The 22302-nt window shown below is 37.9% G+C and overlaps 1 protein-coding gene across 2 annotated transcripts in view; it reads right to left on the bottom strand.

Annotated features, from left to right (window-relative positions):
- Positions 1 to 18663: 18663 nt before the first annotated feature.
- KCNB2 (potassium voltage-gated channel subfamily B member 2) overlaps positions 18664 to 22302 on the bottom strand; it is a 191073-nt gene continuing 187434 nt past the window's right edge. For both annotated transcript variants that reach the window (XM_061343080.1, XM_061343081.1), the window contains exon 3: positions 18664 to 21736. In XM_061343080.1, coding sequence (XP_061199064.1) covers positions 19574 to 21736 — 2163 coding nt within the window. In that variant the 3' untranslated portion in view covers positions 18664 to 19573. The remainder of the gene's footprint in view (positions 21737 to 22302) is intronic.

The following is a 22302-nucleotide window of genomic DNA, read 5'->3' as shown; positions in this document are numbered from 1 at the left end:
GGCAACAGTTGTAAGCTTGTGTTGTAGTAAGCTTTCAGACACACGTTTGCATGTGTAACTTGAAGGACATGAGTTCTTTAGATCAGGCAGATTTGCTGTTATTTGCCATACTGCTTTGATAGTATTCAGAATAATGACAAATATGAAACTGTGACAAGCTTTATCAGGCTGCTGAGAATCTCAGGAATCAAAATTCTCGGTATGCTTGCCATGAACCAGTTAGACATAAAAAATAAGATCATTATGCATTAATCTTTAATTGAGTGTGCATCTGGGGGCCTTTGTAGTAGGAACTGCAACAGGAGGGTATGTTTAAGTTCAAAATTACCATTATCAAACAGCAGCAGGAGCAAACCTTCAAACTGTTGGCTTTTTGGCAGCAATCCTATTCTGGTCCCCTCCAGAGAACCTTCAGAGGATTCTGACTGCAGTGGTTCAAATAGAGAAGATAGTTCTGTGATGAACATTTGAGTGTTGTCTGGTTTTCCTTTAGTTACCATCCTTATTTATGGGTGCATTTTTGTATTTAGATTACCTCCACCCTTAGGACCTGGAAGGACCAAGATGCCTGTGCACCTTACCAACAGTACTACATTATTTCTGCCTGCTTTGTGGGCAGCATCAGAAGATTGTTTTAAAGACTAGGTTGTCTCTTCAGCGTGAAAGCAATGCATGAAGATACTTATAATGCAATTGAATTTTCAATTAAAAAAGTCCAAATTTAATGTAATTTTCAAACTCTTTCTTGCATCTTGTGCCTTTCTGTAGTTTTATGGTACTCTGTGTTGCGTTATGTGTAACAGCAGCTTGTTTGCACACCCACAAAGGAGCACCAAAACACAGTAATGGGGGAAGGAGCGCCTGAATAGTTCCTTGCCCTGGATACTCAGTCTCATCACAGGCCCATCTCCACAAGCCCAGAGGAGTACAGCACACAGCAGCAGGCAGGAACCCAAACTGCAGACTCCTAGGAACAAACACCATATTTGGGCCCTTCCCAGGGCTGCCCTGGGAGACTCTCCAGACATGAAACCCATCACCATGAGTCACTGGGAGCAGTTCTCTGGATCACCTTTTGAGTGCTGCCAAGGAGTGGGACATGGGATGGGAGGCAGGGGAAGAATGTTTTTTGGATTGCACAGGACTTACTAGGGGAGGAACCAAAGGCAAGAAAACGGAGGGATTAGGTGAACAGAGGGGCAAGGGGAAAAAAAGGTTGCATGAAAATAATTGGCTGGTTTGTTATGCTTGTCTGCACCTAATCAGTGTAGTTTGTCCCATGTCCTTATTAAATTTGTTTCTCACTCTTTCCTGTGCTAAGGTTGTGTGTATAGTTGTGTGTTTGAGCCCAGTGGACCTCCACCCTGCTCAGCCAGAGAAGGGAGCAGGATGAAACCTGGTACTGTTGTCAGTATTTGTGTGAGTTTCCTCTGTGTCTCTCTGATCTTTGTGCCATCTGTGTATGTATGTGTGTGTATATATATGTGTACAGATGTGTTGTATACATGTGCTTTCTGTGTATGTGCCTGCTGAAAATACATCTTTTGCATGTTTATAAACTGAGTATTAACTACTAACATTGCATAAACACATTTTTTATGATTGTTTTCTGGGTTTGATGAGGAAACAAGTAGGAGAAAGGAAAGGTATGAGTACAGGACATGGGTAACCAGAACTTTATTTTAAATGGGCCTGACAGAATTCCCTGTTCAATTGCAGAGGTTCTGGAGCTGGCGTGACAAGTTTGTCAAAGTTTATAAAATGCAATAGTGTTAGATCAGGTATGTTTTAATTTTTTTTTGAAAATACACTGGGATCCAGTGGCATCTCTTACTGCTGTTTGCTTCACTAATCACTGTTTTGCACAGTTACTGCAAATGCACTGTTTTGGAATACATTTCAGCACATTAGCAGTTTTAGAGTCCTCCCCAAACAGTCGCCATTGTTATTTCCACAAATAATACAAAATTCTGTGGTTTCCTTGTTCTGAAGGCCTTTCTTTCAGGTCTCTGCATGAATTGATCTTCCATTATTTTCATCTTGCCTCAACCAGAATCAAGAGTCGTATAAAAAGATATTGATGGGGAGACAAGAGAGATGGAAAAAAGAAGTCATACAGTGAAAACTCCAAGGTCCCTTATGGAAGTTTTTGTGGTATTAGTCTGGTTTATCTCTTTAGCTGTTTTTTTCTGCCCAAAAGGCACACTTTGAGAGCTGCTGAGCTTTTTCAGGCATGTTGTGCTGCAGTCGTTTGTTGTGTGACAAAGCTGCTTCTTGGCTCACAAACTAATTTCTCCTGAGTGTTAGAACATAGGTTTACCTTAGCAGCAGTGCTGAGCCATGAGACCGATTGAACCAGTAGACTTTAAAATATGTTAAAATCCTTACAACAGTGAAACACACATTTAGTTATAACAGTGGTTATATACTATTTATGCAGTTACTTTAGAATAAAGGTGAAAGGGATGGTTTAATACTCGATACACATTTATTCAGCCAAAATGCTGACCTACTGTAATTAAATTAGTTCAGTGGTAATAGTTATGCAATATAGATTCATGAAAGAATCAAAATAACAGAGCCACGAAAGTTCTGTTTAAAGACTATTATTGAAGTTATTCATCATATATAGAAAAAAAGGATCAGGCCAGACTTCTGGCAAAACAACGTCAAAAATAATGGATCTTGGAAAACCACATCTGTCTAGAAATTACTGGCAGTAACTTTCCATTCAGTGAAGGATTTTATTTATGAGTAGGCCAAGATTAGTCAAGGATAATACTATATAGATATTTCACGGATTTATGGGTATGTGAGAGACTGATCTGAAATCAGACTCCACTGTCCATTGTCACAAAGATTGGTATGGGAAGCTGAGATGAAAATCCACTTGTCGTTTGTTTCAGAGATGGGTGGGAGAAGTTGAGAAAAGACTCCAATATCCATTGCCTGGGAGAAGGGTGTGAAGAGCTGGACTGGGACTCTACTGTACATTGCCTGAGGGCTGAATGGGAAAGAGCTAAGACTCTTCCGTCCATTATCTTGAGGACTGGTGTGAGGAATTGCTACTCATTATCCCAGGAATTGCTGCAGACACTTGTGTGTGCAGACACGGGCAGCTGAAGAGCTAGCTGCAAGACCAGGGAAACTGGTCCACCAGGAACGTGCAATGCATGACATGAAGACAAGGTACTCCTGCCAACTCCTTATAAAAGTGGGAAAAGGTAATCACCAAGAGACATTGCCAAGGAGCCGTTGCTATGAGGATGACTCCAGAAGAACACCTCCGTGAGGAAACTCTCCACCAGTGACTACTATGGACCCTGAGGGACACCCTCCATGAGACATTGCCATGAGGGCAACTCCACGAGACACACTCCACAGGGTACCTTCAAGGGGACTTCAGAAGGATGCATCCATGAGGACACCCACCTCCAGTGGACTCTTGGGGGGCACTGTGCTGCAATATGGGCTACGAACCCTGAAGAACTTCCACCACCAACGACAACGACAATGGATCACCGGGACACCACTGGATCCATGGTGGTGACTATCTCTCTCTGCACCCTGAATCCTTGCTTCATTTTCCATCCAATCGGTATCCCTTTTATTACAATAATTTCCCTTTTTTATAATAATTGTCCTTTTGTAATAAACAAACTGACCGATTATGGTACTTGACCTCATTTGCGTCTTAATTTCACTCTCGGGATTATGAACTGAAACTGGGTCTGACACTGGGGTTTTCTCTAATCGGACCCTGGTAGGGTATTGTTCCTGAACCAGTCATACAGAAGCAATGAGATAAGGTACATTTCTGAGAGCAGACAAACACAGTGGGTGAGGTTGGTCTGCGGTAGAAAATAGTTACAGGTCTGCAACTGTATTCTATCTTTCCTTGATCCTCTGGGTGCACAGTCTGCTGTGGATTCAAATGGTTTGGGATTTGCAGGCAAAAGTGGAAAGGCTGAACCAGTAGCTCCTTTGTCTACTGTCACAGGCCTCATGAGTACCGGGGCATTCTCATAGTGAGGTTTAAACCTAACAGTTCTGTATGAAACTGTTTGGGAGCTCTGGAGGTCACTGCGAAAGCACATGCCCCCTTTGTGGATGGATACTGTGGCTTCCGAGGGGATAGAATCCTTATGGAATCTGATCAGTGAGAAAGGAAGAAGTTTCTGATTAATTAGTTAAAATGTAAGAGAAAATGAGTCGAATTTCCTGAGACCTGAGAAGCAAGGTATTATTCACCATATATGTTCCTGTTTTGACATTCCAAACTTAGATTACTCGATTCAGTATTGCAGATTTCTTCTTCTTATTGTAAATAAATGCATTTTGTGGAATAGAATGAAACAGGAATTTAAAAAAAATAAAAAAGGCTAAATTCTCCTCTCACTAGTGCTATTAGCACTTGCAGGTTATTTGGATGATTTCTGAAGCTTAAACTACAGATCTCCTTATTGTATGCTTTAAACACTGGACATTTTAATGGCTCATTAAGCTATTATATGTATGAAAAATAAGGGTTGCATTATTCCCAGTTAATGCAGTTTCAGAGACAAATATATATTATAGTATTCAATATAATGAACTCAGCAGGGTCTTCTCCCATTTGCTGGGGTTAATTCACACACAGAAAAGGAATTGTTAGGTATTTTATTCTGCCCCAGCTATGTTACAGACTCAGACAGAGTTAAAGACAGCATAGCTGACTACATTATCACCAGCCATCACCTCTGGCACATTTGTATCACTGAGTGTCAAACCCATGTTTTACCAGAGCACATGAAACTCTTTTTTTGGAAGAAGAATGGTAACTTGGCATGCTTTATAGCACTGACCAGACTCCATCTTGCTACTGGAAGTCTGTGTTTTGGCTTTACTAAAGCCAAAATTGTGTTCTGGCTTTACTAAGTATCTCTTGTTTTAACCAGGGACATGCTCTTGTAGCCCACGTGGCAAACTCCCGATGAAGTTAAATGGAATTCTCATTGGCTAAGATTAAGGCATTTATATCAAACAATTCCATGGTGTTTACATGCTTTAATGAATATGGATTCAATTTTATGTAAATTAAAATAGCCTGATAAAGATATGTAGAATGAGTCCCTGAGTTACTGGCCAGATACTGATGACTCTTGTACACTGAGTAATGACTGACATTTGGCACTGTCTTCTGTGGAATTACCCCTGAGATACACAATTTCAGCGTGGGTAACTACATTTCCATGAAATTATTATTAGAGGCCTTTCTGAAACTTTGCCTGTTTAGAAGTAATAATTTATTTACGTGTTTATTTATTTTGCTTAGTGTGCCAGGCACTAGGAACTGAAATCTTTGAAACCTGTCCGAATTTGGAAATAAGGTCTTGGAAATACGATTCTCTGGCTCTACTGATTAGCTGAACGGTGCATGTGTTTAGCAGACTGAGGAAAAGAGAATGGACTTGCAACAATTTTAAATATTGTGAAAATAGTCAAAAAAGACATGCTTACCTGTATATCTGTAAAAGTAACAGAGCAGACGAGTTGTTAATAAAAAGAACACAGAAAATTTGAGATACAGATGAGTGGATGAAATTGAATCTGATGGTGTTATCAATGTAAGCATCCAAATGAAAGGGGAATCATTTACTGTTGTTTAAAAATGGGAGGTTGGTAGACTTCATTGGATTTCTATCACTTTGTTTTAAATAGCTATTGTGACAGGCAGTACACCTATAAATGTCAAATTCATTTGCAATATTAATACACTCCTGGAATTACAACTTTACCCATTCAGAGCTCTGGATACATTCTGACAGTCAGTGGGATTTAATTCTGCCGAAGTTGTGGTTTGAATTTCCAAGGTTAACAAGACATGCTGATTATCCAGATATCACGTTCATTGTTAACTGTGGGGAAACACTGACCTGAAACTTGTTTAACCGGAGGCAGAGATAACTGCATATTTATGCAGTGGTGCATCTTTAAATCCTTTTTTAATTCTTTCACTTCCATGGGTGAGAATTAGAGCTCAGACATGAAAACAGTACCTGCTCATTTCTGTTACTGTTGAAGACTATAGAATTGATTTTATTTTTTTTTAATGAACTGAGTTTTTTTATTTCTTTTGATTGCTGGGAATCTTATTTTGTCCTCTACAAGAAATGTGGGTAACTTCTGATTAAGCTTTGAAATATTTCATAGAAAAAATAGAGCTTTTCTCCAGTCTTTACAAGGTAAACATACTTGTGGAACTTGCTTGAAGTGATTAAATAGGACTTGCTTATATGATCCTAATGAGAAGGGGGGTCAGGCAAGCAATAATGGGTAGTAAGTAAAGCAGTAGTTCTACTGTTGCTGCCATAAGAACCTTCTTGCTTTGGAGATGTCACATTTCATACCAGAATGAAATTATTCTAGTTTATGTATGCTTTAATTTGCTGGCAGATATATAAGCCTCATGGCAACCACAGTGATGTGCAGATGTTAATACTTCAATTTTTCTGTGTGCATGGAAAATGTCCTGGTATACAATCTCTTTCAGTTCAACTATGAATTAGTGCTGTGAGAACTGAGAGATCTTGCTTTCTGCTGTGCCTCGGTGAAAGGAGAAATCTCTTTAGATTGCAGCTATATCATAGCACATATGTGAAGTGTTGCAGGATTTTGGTTTGTAGGCTATTGTGTGAAGACAGTGCCAGATTCCATATGTGCTGTTGTGCGTGTATGAGTGTTTGTATGTATGTGGAGTCACTCACTGAAGTGGTCATCAGACTTGCTGCTGGAAGATGAGTCACAAATATAAGATGTTTCTATTGGGTAGCATCCTAATGAGGGACTGGAGAACTGAAGACACAGTTCCTATATCAGAATGGTGCAATTATGCCTGCTTCTTTATGTATTTTAATGAAATCATTAAACCAACAACAGTAAAAGATTAAAATGGAAAAGATGGTAAATACAGGCAGTTCCTTGAGTGGCTGAGCTAATGAATTCTGCTTCTTTATGGATCTGGGTTTTGTGGTTGAGTGCCATAGTGTAAGATACAAATATTTCTCGCAGTTGAGGCATTCATAATGGCTCTTTTTGCTGTGGATTATCCAGAGTCTAATCGGAGTAAAGTTCTCTTTGAATCCTTTCCTTAATGAATGCACTAAGTTGTAATAATCTCTTAAGAAGCTTTTTTAACTTTAATAGCATCAAGTATGGATACTGTATTGACACTTCACAGCAGACAGCTCATCTCATGCCATCTAGTAGAAAAAATTGATATGGGAAGAGATTATGATGAATAACTGCAAATTGCCATTTGAAAATTAGCATGAGAGAGCAAATAATAAAAATGGATTTCTTTTGTGAAGTAAACCAATAATTTCATTAGTATTGGGTAGTAGCATAACTCAAACTGTTTTTTTTTGTGCAGTAGGAATACCTAAATGGTAATTTAGTAGATACTAGCAATAAATTGTTGCTGTGCTGATTTTCAGTGTGGGAAGGATGATAATCTGTAGAAAATATGAAGATGAACAGAGAGAAGTAACAAATAATGATTATTATAATTAAAAAAAATTATTCCTTTTGTCTCTGTTCAGGGTTGGTTTGTCTTTTATTTTCTGCAGATAAGATGTATTTTATAGTTCTAGTAGTTCAGTATGCTTACATGCTTTTTAAGATACAGATTAATGCATGGGACTAAACTTGAACCCGAATGCACCTAGACACCTCTCTGAGGAGTTTAGAAAGCAAGGGGGCTCTTTCTGAGCCTCATGACTCAACAGGAGGGTCTCCTTGACAGTTTTGTTTGACCCCGCCCTCTGTACAGTGAATAATCATCAAGTGTACCTTGCATTCCAATCCTGCTAAACCACTGTTGCATTTACTCTCAAACTTCATTAAATTGCTGTTTTATATCATAGAATCATAGAACAGTTACGGTTGCAAAGGGCCTTAAGACCATCTAGTCCCACCCTCCCTGCCCTGGGCAGGGGCACCTCACACTAAAACCATGTCACCCAAGGCTTTGTCCAGCCTGGGCTTGTAATAAACATATTGCTATTACTCTCTTATAAGTGAAGTGCGTTACACCATCTGTGGCAAGAGTTCAACTTTGAATCATCTAGGTACTCAAAACTTCCATTAAGTCAGGTTCTCAATCTTCATTGGCTCATAGTGCCTAGGATTTTACTAACAGTAGAAAAGTCTTGATGTGGATAAGGCAGCTATAGTTTTCATAGAGTCATGGTTGGATTTCATGTCAATCAGGCCTCCTTGTATAATATTCGTTATCTACAGACAATGGTTTTGGCACAACTGAATAGAATTGTCTGTTTCTGAAAGCAAGCAAATGTTTTTAATTGGAAAGTGTCCAAATGCCAGGTCTGTGCTGGAGGTCAATCTCTGCTTCCCTCTGGTTGAGGCACCACGCTGCAGATTTCTAGTTACAGGATCCAAGTGAGGGCCATGTCCCCTTAGCTAATCTGTGAGGACAAAAGAACAGGCTCAGCCCCTTTCAACCCAGCCAACAGCCAGGTAAGTCCTTGAAGGAAGAGCATTAGTTGAGGAGAGGCTGTGATGCCTGATCTATGGGCTTTTGGCAACAATGTCAAAGTTCTCATTTTTTCTTCAGGTGCAGAAGAAAAACGTGAGTGAAAACCTTTGTGTTTCTTGCTAGATACAATTATGATTTTGATCAGTGTTTTCATCATGAACTGATGAAGTGAAAGTAACTTCACATTTTACAATTTTGTATCATTTCAGTGTACAACAGAGGAGAAAATAGTGCTGAAATATTGGTAGGTGGCTGCTTACTTACATGAAACTGACAGGAAAATTCAGTGCCTATTTATGAAGTCAATTTCAGTAGCAGATTCTGTGGTGCCTTTTGATTAAGTCTACTGGTATTTCAGTGCATAGACGAAAACCTGTAGCTACTGAAAGTGCTGTTTGAAAGGTAATTTGAGTTATTTTACTGGAGGAAAGTCTATTGGCTGACGGTCTAAAAATGAATCAGCTCTATTCAACTGGTCTGAAATGCATCCATTAAAAGTAGATAGTTCATTTGGAGAAAGTCACAATTTAGAGAGTTAAGTTTGCAAGCTCTTTTCAGAAGACCAGGGACTGGAAACTGACTTGCAGTCACAAGAGATAAGTCACGATTATTTTTTGTATCACCATTTGTTTATGCAGGCAGTTGAGGACTGTGGTCCTCAGAAGGACTTCAGAAGGTATGCTGAAATCTTGAAAAAACACCCAACCCACTGCATAATACAATGTAGTCTAATTTCCCCCACTCAATTTCTATCTTTCTTTAAGGTAGAAGAATGAACATGGGGTTCTAGAGACTGAAAAATGATCTGAACAAATTTTACTCTTTGTAAGTAAACCTTTTAGTTTTTTCTACGGTCAGTGAAAATTTGCATTCACAGAGTCAGCAGAAGCATTATTTAAGCCTATACAGTAAATGAAGGTATAACTTAATCATATCCTGACTATTTAGGTTGTTTTCTTTCCTAATCTTTTTATTAGAAATGCTTGATTTTTTCCTCTGAATAGGTTAGGGAGGGGTTCTTCTATGCGGACCTACTTGCCCCTCAGTACTTTGTCATTATGATCATTCTGACTTGCTTGATTCTTGGTCTGCTAGGAATATTTAATTCTGTAGGACCTAATCCAAACCATGTATCACATTTGCAGCTTTGAATAAAATAGTTTGTCTGCTTTCTAGCTGCATTTGTATTCAGCCACAAGTCAGACTGCACCAATAAAACAGAGATTTTCTGTATTTTATTTTCTTGCTGGCTTCTAGTCCAGTCCTTTCATAGGCTGGTATGGAGTTGGGATGAGATGCAGGGGTGCTAGATATTATTTTTAAATGAGCTCCATGAGAAAGAATAGAGGGAGAGGAGAAGATGGGAAAAGATGAAATAGCTAGAACAGAAAGATCTCCTCATCTTACGGCATGGTCTAAGAGATTTTTAGTGGTGTCTGAACTACGGTGGTGTATCCTGGTCCCTTTGACTCTTAGACTCAGTGATTCTGAGTCTGTTTCTCCTGTGTGCTTTAGTCCCCTTTCTATGCAGGCAAAATTTGGAGGGTCAGAGGAGTTACACAAGGCCCCGATCTTGTTGCAGGATGGGGGCAGCTGGAATGTGCACCTAGAACTGCAGTTTTGGAGATACTTTTGGGTACTATGGATAGATGTGTTGGGTGCAGACTGCTTAGTTACTGAATAGTGTATAAACCTAAAAATCCTTTCTTTTAAATGCAATTGTTCAGATAAATGCTAAGCAGAAGAGATGGGGAGAAGCACTAAAATGGATGTGGGTTTTGTTTTTAAGGAAAGAGGAGGTTGGGAATGTGTTGAACAGGAAGATGGATCAAATTTAGATTTATGTGCAGTGCTATTCAGAGGGGATCCCTTAGATTAAAAGTTGAAAGGGGTGAAATTCTGTGCAGTGAACAGGTATGTATAGCACAGTGGGGTTGTGAAGCTGAAGTGTGCCTCTAAGCTCTGAGAAATAACTATAATCAATCAGCATGTTCACCAAAGTGCCAAGTTTGGTCCTCCATTTTTATTTCATTGTAATACTGTTCAAATGTAGAATTTAAAAAATAGCTTTCTATTTTGAAGATGAGGAAATGATTTACTCATTTTCTGAAAGGCAGAGGTATTCTATTATAGTTGCATTTGCAGTGAAACTTTGCCTGTAAAAAATACTAGTTATTTCCATGACTTACCTTGAAGGAGGAAAATAATTCCCAGTACAACTTACATTTTCTCACATAGTTTTTGGTCTATAAAAAAATTGGTCCACTTTAGGCAAAAAGGTGCTGTGGTCCAAGCTAGTTTGTTGCTTAACAGTAAGTTGAACAAGAGATTAAGTTATCCATCACCTCTGAATATCAGTCTGAGGTATCTAGGGGCCTGACTATCCAAAAAAAGGTTGCTAAATCTTTCCATGCTTCTGCTTTTCATCCTGTAGGCGATAATGTTTACTCACCATTACAAAGCCATTTGATGTCTTGTATCTGTGACAGTGTGAGTAGTAATTAGCAGTAATGCTGAACAGAGAGGGAAAAAAAAAAAAAGAAAGGCTTCGGAGCACTGTGTTTCAATTTAAAAAAAAAAAAAAAATGGATTCTGACTTTATTTGCATAGCCAAATTATTTATTTCCATACACAGTCTGCCAGAGATCCCTGTTTAATATTGTCAAGTAATGAAATCTAAAGACACTGTGAATTATTGTTTTGGTATATATGCAATGTTTAATGTAAAGTGGTTTCATGCAGAGAACTGAAATGAGACACAGATGATTCATTTACACATTTATTTACTATCCTGCTTATTCTATCAGACTGAAATGGAGAACAATGCATTCATTTTACAGACATTTGACATAAATTAAACAGATATTTTGATGTTGAACGATCGTACAGACTACAACATGCATATTAATATGTAGATTGGTGCAGAAATATTTAGTTGATCAGCAAAATCTAGTATGACAAAAATAATCACATTTTCTTTTTTATGAAGTTAAAATGCAGCTGATATGGAGACATTGATATGAATATCACTAAATGTGAGAAGTTATTGGTCTAATGGAATCAGGTGGTTAGTTGAAAAAAAGAGCTATTGTCAAACAGTCTACAAAAAGAAATTAAATCAAGATGTTTCTAACAAATACAATAATAATGAAAAAAAAGCATGTTTGATGCAATTACCATTGCAAAATGCCCTGTTATTCCCCTGCCCCACCCCCAAATACAAACAATGCATGAAGCAAAAGCAGCAAATTCTCCCACAAAATGTCTGGGGCATTTTGTAAAGGCAGATGAATGAGATTAGACAAGACATATCACATATGCTTTTATCTCCTAGTGACAGTTCTTTTAAAGAAAGATATGTTGTTAATATAGCGATTTATGATGAAATGTTGCTAATTCTGTAAAACTGAACAGTAGTGAAGACACTGCTATCACGCCAAGAGAACTTGAAAAAATACTGTTGTGCTTTTTTTTGTTTGCAGCATTCAGAGCATTCACAGAGGAATACAAAGTAAAGTTCATTAAACTCAATAAAACTAATAATAGTCATGCTACCGTATCTATGAAACTAACACAGTAATAACATATAAACATGAATTAGTACGTATTTTTAGTTGATATTTACAGTGATCTTAAAGCAATAGGCTATGTATTCAGCTCTCAGGTTCTTTGTACACTAATCCCTTCATGATTCAGTTTATCAGCATGGCTCCTTTGACTTGTGAAAGAGTTATATAGTTAAAACTCTGCATAACTCTTTGAAAATTTAGAGGTATAAATCCAGAACTCCACATCCTTGCAGAAGTACCCGTGATTATCCCCAACTGGTGGGTTTTTTTTTTTGTTTTGTATACATGTTAGAAACTGTTCCTTTTGCCTAAAGTTATAATATATTGCTCCATCCTTCAGCTTTACACATGCAGAATTCCCACTGCTGTTCTGCTTAAGGACTTCAAGAATAGGCATGAATGTTTCGTATTCTGAACCTCCACTGAGAGATGCTATCTGAGCAAATTTAGAGCAAAAATACCAGTATAAGACATATGTCCTTCACCTTGAAATCGTTAAAAATAGTAATACAAGGAATAGGTGTTTTTTTTCCCTTCATTAGCTTTTACAAGCTACGTCCTAGACATCAGAGCAACTAAGCACATGATCAAAACCCTTTTAGCCCCCCGTTTTAATAAATTTTAACTGATAATCCAAATGGAAAGATATCTAGACATGGTGGATCAGCACAAAATATTCAAGCTGGGCTTCTGATCCTTCATAATTGCTTACTCATTTGCACAGCCATTTGCTTTTATTCATGCCAGTATAAACTAAGAGTTGCTGTTAAGTGAAATAGACCTACTTGCAGTCAGTTTAGTCGTTCTCCTGATTTAATGATTTTGGAGTGAGAGTTGATTTAATGCTGTCTGTACTGTCTTAATCAAATGTAGCACCAATTAGAGTAAATTGACTACAGAAGTATGCAGTATTTAAGAGTGTGTTCCAAACCGCAAATCACAAGTACCCAAGGGTGATAAAGAATTTACTGTTTAAATGATTGCACCTGGGTTAAATTGGAGAACACACAGAGAACAATTTATCTTTGGCTATATATTGCTCTTTCTATGCAGTACCACTGATGACAATGACAAAATTTGTTTGAGTAAGGGATTAAACTAAGACTACACTGACTGGAAAACAGTTTGTGCTGATAATTTACACTATGTTTACCTGGGATACTATTTTGGACTAGCTCTAGTCTGGTACCAAGGCCTGAATATTTCATACTGCTTGAAGCAAAAGAGATGACCTCATGGAACATGTTACTGGTTCAGCTTTACCTAAACGTAATCCAGTTTGCATGGTCCAGGATTGCTCTGTGATGTGAACCAAAGCATGAGAAGCGGGGATAGCTGAGAGATTCACATCAAGAGAGCTTTCCTGGTTTCCATTAAGATACCAGTGTAAACACATCCATAAACTTCCAGATTTAGAAGTGTACATTATCCTGCTGATGTTACATATTTGTTTAAATACTTATTTGATGTAAAAAAGTTACCCTAATGAAATTAACTACCCAGACTGCTCTTAGATTCAGGGTTTGCATTAACCACAGGATTACAGTCAATGTCTAAGTTAATGACATATCACCATTCGGTTTGGTTCATAGGTATAATTAGGATAATCTTATATTTTTGAATTAAATATTAGCTAATATCATGTTCTTTAGCTACCTTTAATTGAAAAGAAGCAATAATATTTGTTTACTACTTCCTTGTTATGCAATGGGATCCATCTGGAGGTGTCATAAAAGAAAATTGAATAGCAATCAATAGTAATATAGGACTAAAAGGTATCACTGCTGTTTTGGAAGAAATTTTTACTGCAGTAAAGGTTAATACTTCTTAAATGTCATAACACAACATTTTAAAAAAATATATTTAAACCTGCAACAGAACAAACACAAAGGCAACTCTGTTACTCCACCTGCAGGTGTCACATGGTGTATGATTACTGAACAAGAAACCATCACAGGATGCAGACAATTTTATCTGCCTGCCTGTCGCCTAACCTTTCTTCAGTAAGGAAACCAGTACAGTAGCAGCAAAGCATTTGGATCCCGGAACACCTGATCTGTTTCAAAATATGAAAGCATTTCAGCTGGAGTTTAAACTGAGTACCACTACTAAAAACATATTGGACAAGAGACAAATAGTCACAATCTGATGGCTGTCTTAATGGCATTTAACGGTCCACTGCTTTTACAAAAGCTCTTACAAAAACACTGAACAAATACACTGAAACATTTTGCAGGTTGAGGGGGACACTGGAGTAGTCGGAGTATTTTAAGACTGGAAAAAGTGTGAAGCTATGAGATGGTATGGCTTCAATGGTAACAGAGAGAAAGGACACTCAGTTCTTCTTGCTCCTTGGTTAAAATGCAGTAGAGTCCTTCTGGCCATTTGCACGAGACTGCCAAAATGCTTTCCTGATAAAGAAGACACATCTATCATCTTATTCAGTGGGTTGTCTTCTGACTGCTCCCAAGAACAAGAGAAGGTTGGTGTTTGAAGGGCAATGGGAAGAGATCCAAAGGTCAACAAAGACAATAGCATACAGTATCTACTTTTTCAGGAAAGTCTTCAAAAAAATGATTACAGATCAGGTGTTCATGTAGCAGGTGAGTGGGTCATAACATCACTGAAAACCTCAGTGCAGACATGTTGGTTCTTGGATGAAAATTAAGATGTGCAACTGGAATGAAATATTTTGCTACTGGCATTTTTACCTCATTAAGTGTGAAAATGAACTAGTTTATATATGTTTTATTATATCTCTTGTTATATAGTATATTAAAACACGCCTTGTTTACTTACAGTTTTCTTTCTTGCCCCTTTGCTGTATTTGCATTTCTTGCTTGATCTGTGCTGGCTACTTATTTTTTCAAAAAAACCCAAACATATTTCTGCCATGTTTTTGCTTTTAAAATATGTTTTGCATGACCAAAATATTAAACTCTATTTTCTATCCAAATCATTAAAAAAATATGTGAATGAAGAAAACCAGTTGGCTAGGCCCTGGACATTTTCACCAGGCTGACTGCATTTGCTTAAAAAAAAAATTTGCTTAAAAAAAGACAACTGGCTTTTGCACTTTTATTTTTTAGGCAAAAATACAACTTTCTGTGCACACTTTTGGTTATGTAATGTTATGCCAAAAAGCTCTTCAAGTCAGTAGCTCTAGTGTTAGATCAGATATCACCTCTCTAATGTTTGAATTTTGAGACCAATTTTGAAGTGAGGATGCAGTGCATTCGATTGCTGCATTAGCACAGAGGCTCCTATGTTCTATACAATGAAGCATTAAAAGGCCTTTTGTGTTTTTCTTTAAAAAACTGTATTTTATATAAATTCTGTAGTGCAATAACTTCCTACACCATGTTACATTCTTTACGTTATATGCTTCCCCTGTAAACATCTTTTCTGTACGAACTTCCTTTGCAGTTTGTGCGATATATTATTCCCCCCACCCTAGGTTTGGATTAATGTGACTATTTACTCAAAAAATTGTCCGGATTACTCTCTGAAAGTCTTTTAAATGTGTACATTTGGTTTCATCTTTGAAAAGGAATGAAAACTTTGATTCAGGATTCTGCAGTTAGTATAAAATATAAAAAATAGATTGATTGCAAAGCTATCTATCTCCCTGAACAATCATTTTCCAGTGATACAAAGAGTCAGACCCCTTTCAGGTGCACAGGGGACTCACTTCATCCTAGAACTCCTTAAGTTGTTTTGACATTCCACAACTGTGGGAAATTGACTCCCAGAATTCAAAACCAACCCTCCCCTTACCATGGTGAATGGGTAAAAAGTCGGAAATGGCTTCAAAGTTTCAGAAAAACAGAAAAATATACACAGGTAATTTTGCATAATTTGCTACAGAACAATTCACGATGAAGTGATCCTGGACTGCACTTCTTACACCTGCTGTACTGCGATGAAAGCTAGATCCAGTCCTGCAACTGCTCAAGTAAATGTTTTAATCAGAAATTATACATGAGCTAGGTATTCAGGAGTTGATCCTGTGTATGCAGTCAAGACTGGAAAAACCAAATGTCTAAATCTGTGCTTCTGGAAATAATATTCAGTATAGTCAAAAGCATATAACGAAATCATACCAAAATCACTTCTAAAGCTTGATCCTTTTTCTTCCACAATTTTAAAAAAATACATCTGTTAATAAAGAGAATTGCATTTCTTTTGCTTGTGTAATTTCAAAATAAATGTGCTTCTCTGACAACATTTTAAATATGGCAGTCAGTAAGGGCCTGGTTTTCTCATTTATATACTTAAAGCCCCTGTTGATTTTCATCAAGAGAGAGAGAGAGACATGCCATCCTCATTTATATTTCAGTCAGTCCCTTTTTCCATCAGGCTCCCATTGACTTTGGAAAAATTCATCTGCACAACGACTGAGGCCTTGATTTTACCACTATTGAAATTTTACCAATTCTAATAGCACAGAATCATGTTTGCATAAAGTTTAGCTCAGGAGAGCTTAAGGAATGAAATCTCTGCTCATGAAATACATTCCCTATGGTTGGACTCCTCCCCTTCCACCAAGTGACACCGATCTGAGGGATTTTTTCAAAGTGTAAGGGTCACCTTGGACAAAAAGCATAAAGAAGGAACATGACACAGACCTCAGTCTTGTCAGAACAATATAGTTTTCTTGAATGGGATTTATCTGTGGATCCAGAGCATGGGATCGGTCTCATTTGGACTTAATTTGGTCTTCATTAGTTCACTAGGATATAAAGGCAGATCGAACAGGCCCATGTGATTTCATAAAACTGCACATAAAAAATACAGACCAACACTTTAGGCATATAAAAATTGACTGGCATTTAGTTTTTGTCACTGAAAATATCTAGTAACTAAAAAATAATAAAAAAAAATAGACGATTAATGACTATAAAATACTCAAGAGCTAAGTTTTGGACCAGTTAGGATACAACATGATTGAAAAATGTTAAGTGGAATGCCATATAAATAGGCAAAACTGAATGCAGCAACAAGTTGCAATGAATTTCAACTAATGACAAAAAAAATCACTTTTATTTTGAGAATTAATGACCAGACATTGTTTGGATAAAAACGTTTTTCAAATGACTGAAGAGATGCTTCAGCATTGTCTTGTTATGGAAGTCAGAAAACTTATGGAAATACAGAAAACTTTATGGTTTGGTTTTTTTGCAACCAAAGGATTGTGCTGTGCTCATTGATTGGCCCAGCCACCAGAGTCCATAGTTTGAGGCTTTTCAAACTTGCCTTTTTCCCATGGGCCAGGCTTGAGTGAGGTCTGTGGCATCAGCCCAGCCCTTTCAAGCAGAGGGCAATGTTGCAACAAAAATGCTTGCTCTTTCACATTAAATACATTAAGTGCTTGCTTTTTTACCCATTTAAGTGACAGAAAATAACACATAAGTAAAAATTAACCTAGGTCCCCTATGGGAAGTAAAAGCCTGCTATTACAAACCATATGTTCGCTGGTCTAAAGTGCTTTTAAGGCTTCCATTCTTGCTGTCTCAGTGCCTTTGCAATCCTTGCTGTTACAGTGCTGACCTGGAAGAAGCATTCACTCACTCCCTTTTGTGCGTGGGTAAGTGAGAAGGCCAATCTCTGGCAACAGGCCTGTGGAGCAGTGGGGAGCTGATGCTAGAATTTCTAAACACCTCCTCAGATTTTTAACTGCTGGACCCTCTAGCTATTAGCTTCGAGGATGGACTGCTGCTCCTACAAACTGTTGTAAGGAAGAACCCAACTTCAGCAGAAATCAGTGGACTGCTGCTCCTACAAACTGTTGTGAGGGAGAATCCGATTTCAGGAGAAATCAGAGTACAGCAAAACGGTCCCATATTTTGTTTTAGTTAAAAATAAGAACATTTTGTAGGACATATCTGTGTAGCTGCATACTTTTCCTTTTGATTAGGATTAATGGATTGAATAAATTTTGTATGATTTAGAGAATTAAAGTGATCTATAGGCTTTTTATATTACAGCACAGGAAGCTATTGGTACTTGATAAAAAAATAGCTTTTTTCAGACAGTGGTTAGATGGGTACTTTGTAATGAAGGCTTTGGTTCAGCGTCTCTTTTACAAAGCTGGAGAATATCAGAGAAACCAAAAATGCTTTGGCAAAGGAACTACTGACATTTCCCTTTATTTAGGGGAAAGCCTATACTCCATTTTGGAACAGCCATGGAAGGATGGGTTGAGGCAAAGTTGGTGAGTCAGGTGATGCCGTCTGTCAGTTCAAATGATTGAACTGAAAAACACAGACAAGCTTCAGGGCATGGAAGACCTGCGACAAGTGACATGTACTTGAAGCTTGTTTTTTTCAGCTATATGATTTGTGATGATAAAAGGTACTACTTCCCCTTACAAAGCTTGTAGCTTATGTCCTTACACCATAACAGTTTCAACAACGTTGCCATTACTGAATTATGGCCACTGCATGCCAAGAAAAGGGAAGAAGAGCTCAAAGGTTGTGTAGAAGAGATCTGTTAAAGGGAAAAAATAGAATGCATGTAATATATTTTTTAAGACCAAGTTAATAGAAATATTAAGAGATTGAGAACTTTTGAATATGTCTATATAGCCATTTGGCACTATTTATTGCCACAGAAGTAACGGTGTTTTTTATATTTTAAAATGGAACATCTTTTTTCTTACTTATGAAATGTTGGCAGTTTTCTATAAAAATATGAAATGCTTCAAGTTCTGGTCATTAAATCTTTGCTTTTCCACACAGGATCATTAATTAAACTGACAAATGCAACTAAAGTTATGCAAATAAAAAAAAGTAATCATGATTTACAGCACAGATAACCTAAAATACTGTAGTACTTAATTAACAGATAGACTCATGAGCTTTTTAACAGAAAGCAAGATACGTGAGATGCTTTAAGTAGAAGTTGCAATTTTGCAACATAAGTCTGTACAAAACCTCCAGGCAGCACGCTGTGAAGGAAGTACCTGTGTCCCAGGAAATGCTTTTTTCCATGATCCCTTGTTAACAGTAGCTTTCCCCCCAGACCCAAACTATTTACAAATATATGCATTTTGCAAGCTCAAAGCACCTTGTTTCACATCTTTATGAGTGCATGCATTGACATTTCATCCTTTCATGTGCAAATTCTAAAATTCATTGAAACCAAAAAACCAAAATAAAGTTAAAAGAGTTCAAAATCTGTCTACAATCACGAGTGAAAGGATCGAAAATGCCATATGTTGCAGAACACTGGCTCCTAACAGAGCTCTCTTTATTGTATTCACTCGAGTCATTTTTTTTCCTGTTTTTTTTTCGGTTTGTTACAAAAAGCAGTCCCCTTTTTTTAATTAAACAGTATTTAAACTAAACAACTCTTCATGCCATGCAAAAATAACATTTTATGCACTTTTTTGAGGCTTTCCATGTTTTAGTTAATAGGCATTGCTAACTGTTTTAAGAAAAGGTATTTTTATTGCTTTTGTAACTAGTCACATACTAGTTTCGCGTGTGGGACAGTAACCGGTTTCTCCTGGACTTGAATGAATTTCTGGGGCAAATAAATGGTTTTCCATTTTGTGACTTTCTTGGTTACTGTCTTGCTTTGCCTCACCCACAGCATGGTAAATGTCTTGAGTACAGTTGTGGCTCATGCTTTTGGGTGAAGAGCTGACCTGTGGCTCCTCTGCTAAATGGTTACCACCACTCTGCTTATCACCACAGCAATTTGTCTTGATATCCTGTTGTTTTTCATGTTCCATACCATGTAACTCCATAAACTCTTCTTCTTCTCCAGTGTCTATTTCAGTGAAGCTTCTCCTCTCTTTTGAAGGGAAAGTGAATATCTTTTTTTTGGGAAAGAGAGGAGATGATTTTTTAGCAGGTCCCTGACAAAGTGCTGATGCATCAGCACCAAGTAAAGGTTGTTCACCATGGGGTGAATTTTCTTCTAGGAGAATGGTGCTGATGTGCTGAGGGGTGACCTGTGTGAAGTCTGCTCCTGCCGTTACTGGCAGTGGTCTTGCAGTGCTTGGTGGGGTTTGTGGAGCACCACCTCTATTGTCTTTAAAATTAACTTTAAGGGATCTAGATTTTAATGGGTTGCTACCTTTCAGGGAACTTTTGGGGCTTTCCATGGCAGTGTCAAAATGCAAATGGCCAAGCAAAACAGTTTGGGACCCACTACTATCACTGGTAACGGCTCTGTTGATTGGATTATAGTCAAAGGTGACATCAGTTGGAGAAAACATTCTGTCTTTTGTGAATGGTATAAACTGAGAACTCCTTACTCTTTGGCTGTCCTCCAGGTTAACAGAATCAGCTGGAAATCTCATTTGCAAGTGAGAAACAGGAAACAGAGAAAGGGGAGACCTTTCTGTTTCCGTGAAGTCAGTCGCACAACTGGCAAAACTGTCAATACTGGATGTGCTTCTCATGTCCATTACAATGTCTGTAGGTCCAGTTGACAACGGATCTCTCTGACCTCTAACTTCTTCCATTTCTATTTCTTCTTCATACCCAGGTGGCTTTGCTGACTGGTCTTGGTAACCAGCATTAAGATTAGTCTGAGACTGAGATTTGGTAATTTCATTATACAACATCTCCAGTTTTTGGGCACTGAGGTGCTGCGGGCTGGAGGATGCTGCGGTGTTGTTTAATTGCTCATTGGAGTCCTGCTGACTCACTTCTTGGTATTTGTTCTCACAAGACTTGTTTGAGCTTGTTTCAGACATTGTCCTTCTGGCCCATTTCCACCTGCTTGGGGACAGGTGGTTGTCATCAGGTGTCTCCTTTTGATTGGCTGCTTCTCCAGGCTTACCTGAATCTACTGCTACATCTATCATTTCCATACTGCGAGCAAAGGCATCTTTCAGGTTCATGGAGACAATACTGCCATTTCTTTTAGCTCGCTCAAGTGCTTCTCTCCTCTTAATTGCCTTCTCCTGTCTTTTCTGTTCCTTATAAAACTCTGAGAAATTGTTCACAATAATTGGTATGGGCAGGGCTATGACCAGCACTCCAGCAATACAGCAAAGTCCTCCAACTATTTTACCTAATAATGTCTTAGGATAAATGTCACCATATCCTACAGTAGTCATAGTGATTGTTGCCCACCAGAATGATGCAGGGATACTGGTGAATTTTGTAGCATCCTCATCCTTTTCAGCAAAGAATACAAGACTCGAAAATATCATTATTCCCATGGCTAAAAATAATATCAACAAGCCCAATTCATTGTAACTCCGCCTCAGCGTAAAACCTAAGGACTGAAGGCCTGTTGAATGTCTGGCGAGCTTAAGAATCCTTAGGATCCTCATAATACGAAATATCTGAACCACACGTCTGACGTTTTGGAACTGCAGGACACTTTTATTGGACTCCGTGAGGAAAATGGTGACATAGTATGGCAAGATAGCCAGTAAGTCAATGACATTTAATGGGCCTTTGAAGAACTTCCACTTATTTGGTGAGGACAGAAAACGCAAAAGATACTCCATGGTAAACCAAGCAATACACACAGCTTCAACGTGTGCTAGCTGAGGGTTGTCATTTGGCTGCCCAAATTCATCTATTTCTTGAAGCTCTGGGAGCGTGTTAAGAGACAAAGCAATAGTGGACAGTACGATGAACAGAATGGACACAATGGCCAAAATCTGTAAAACAAAATAAACAACATTTTGGTTAGACTGATACAAGTGTATTTGCCAGGGCTTGCTTAAATCCTTTCAAATGTGCATGTGTCAAATAAACACACAATGGTGGAAGCTGCTTTGGCTGCTGCATTCATTATTTTGTTTCAATGTTTTGATTTTTGCATAGAGAAAACATTAGAACCATCTTAGACATAGTGAAAATCTGATTGTTTTACTGTCTGCAATAAGCCAATTCATTTCAGAAAGCAAGACATAGCTGGTCTTACCATTTTTAAATCACAATGGGAGGTGACATTTATTATTGCAAGTTACTAACTAAAGGTTATAAAGTTCCTGCTAACATGCAGAACATTATTAGTTTTCTGCATTATCTGTAATTATGTAAAACTTTACACAGTACGGAGAAGTGACTGGGAAATAGCAGGTGTAAACTGTGAATTTAGTACTACATAGTGCGCACCTTCTTAGCCATGCTTAGATTTATGAGCCAAAAGTCAAACTTATGAGAAAAACAAGAAGCATTATTCACAAGACTAGTCCTACCAAATTATCATGTCTAGGCAAAT

This window comes from Neopsephotus bourkii, unplaced genomic scaffold (genome assembly GCF_033783945.1).
Source record: "Neopsephotus bourkii isolate Nb327-2 ecotype Australia unplaced genomic scaffold, CSIRO-AGI_Nbou_v1 NB_1820, whole genome shotgun sequence".
NCBI lineage: Eukaryota > Metazoa > Chordata > Aves > Psittaciformes > Psittacidae > Neopsephotus > Neopsephotus bourkii.
Note: the sequence above shows the minus strand (reverse complement) of the source record. Positions and strands in the feature narration are given on the sequence as shown.